Here is a 1,732-nt window from a genome sequence, read left to right as displayed (position 1 = left end):
CAAAAAGGGTATCTTTACCAGCTGAAGGCAACATTTGAGGCTTTAAGCACCTCATGGAGAGTTAGAAAACAAGGGTTACACTGCTTTTAACTGGAGACGACCTCCCATTTGGGCGCAAATATCAAAGTCTGACACCACAGCCTGCTAATGGATGATAAGGTTTGGATTAACACACACACACACACACACACACACACACACACACACGGCGATAAAGAGGCATACTATAACTCCATATCAGACCGAGGAAACCTACTACTTGGCAGCCCAGCAGAAAACCCAGCTTTTGTGCTGGATATGCATCACTTGCATCCTCCAGGCGTCGGCCACCTGCTGCTAAGGTTTTGCCCCACAGGTGACCTTGGTGAAAAGGCAACTTTCCGCCCTGACCCTTCTCCAGACGAGCCAGGCTGATAGCCAATGCCGCACTCTCAACGACACTCAAAAAAGAACCCTGACTCAGTGACTGCAACACTCAAGCTCGGGTATTTGGGTCTAGCTTGGCCACAAAGAACAAGAGAGCCCCGTTTTACTGCTCACTCACACTGACCACAGTGAAATAATTCAAAACCCCAGCTTGCAATTTAACATTTGTAAATCAGAATTTTATTATATTATTATTATTATTATTATTATTATATAATACATATGGCACTACACTGGGTTATAGTGATGACGAGCCAGCTGCTTAGTTTGACATCAGTAAGGCTGGATACATCCATCGGTCGGACGGGAACTAACGTTAGCTAGTAACACACAAAACAAGTGGCTAACGTTAGCAGGCTAGCTAGTTAGCATGCTAGCAAGTTGGTTACCACTACACGGGGGCAATTACGACTTTTCACCGGGTTGTGACACATAACACTGGCAGTTTTTTTTAGGTGAAAGCACAGCATATCAATTAGTGGATAGACAGACTCCGACAAAGACTAATTAGAACTTACTGGCCAGCTTAAGGTTCGAGCATCCCGACGAGCTGCTGCCGGAGGCCTGCGGGACCCCGGACTTTCCTGTGCTGCTCCCCACGGCAGCGGCTGATCCGGTGGACGCAGCGGCAGTTCCTGGAACACCTGGCGGCTCAGCAAACGAGCTGGTCCTGGGCCGCCCGCTGCCGCTCATATCTCTGTGCAGGGCTCAGGGTTGTATTTTCACTATTTTCAGCCAAGCGACTATTAATTATGAAAACCCGGCAGCAAATAATCGTGGAAAGACACACCAAGAAATACCGCTCCCGTTGCCGCCGGCTGTCTGGGCTGATAGCTGTTACTTGCTAGACACCTAGAAACAGACCGCTCGCAATGCCACATGGGAGATGAAGTTCGAAGTTGATGTCGTCCAGCTTTGCTGCACAGGCTTTCTAAAATCAAAACAACTACAAATTTAAAATGACTTAACAGATGTAGGCCACAGAAAGAGCAACAACCACAGTATATAGTATAATAAAATAAAAGGCTAAACATTTTAGTATTCAGAAAAAAATCTCAGATAAATCACTACATTTAGCCTATTAGTTGCAAGTTGCCCACTACCTTATTTTAATAGTACAGAGATTATTTTTTACATTACAAATTAGTGTAGCTGTAGTAACATAATTTTGAAATCTGCTAATTAGTACTTTTACTGCTTGTAAAATTAAAATTAAAGCAACAATAATAATGCAAATGGAAAGAAAATCCATAATTGAGACTTGGGAGGTTCAGCATTGTGGTATTGTTTAAATCTCCAACTAAAT

The 1,732-nt window shown here is 43.9% G+C and overlaps 1 protein-coding gene across 1 annotated transcript in view; it reads right to left on the bottom strand.

Moving 5' to 3' along the window:
- gsk3aa (glycogen synthase kinase 3 alpha a) overlaps positions 1-1,291 on the bottom strand; it is a 19,037-nt gene extending 17,746 nt beyond the window's left edge. Inside the window, exon 1 of the mRNA XM_078267164.1 lies at positions 945-1,291. Coding sequence (XP_078123290.1) covers positions 945-1,119 — 175 coding nt within the window. The 5' untranslated portion in view covers positions 1,120-1,291. The remainder of the gene's footprint in view (positions 1-944) is intronic.
- Positions 1,292-1,732: the final 441 nt, after the last annotated feature.

Source organism: Sander vitreus, chromosome 14 (genome assembly GCF_031162955.1).
Source record: "Sander vitreus isolate 19-12246 chromosome 14, sanVit1, whole genome shotgun sequence".
NCBI classification, from domain to species: Eukaryota; Metazoa; Chordata; class Actinopteri; order Perciformes; family Percidae; genus Sander; species Sander vitreus.
This window is presented reverse-complemented; position numbering and strand designations above follow the sequence as displayed.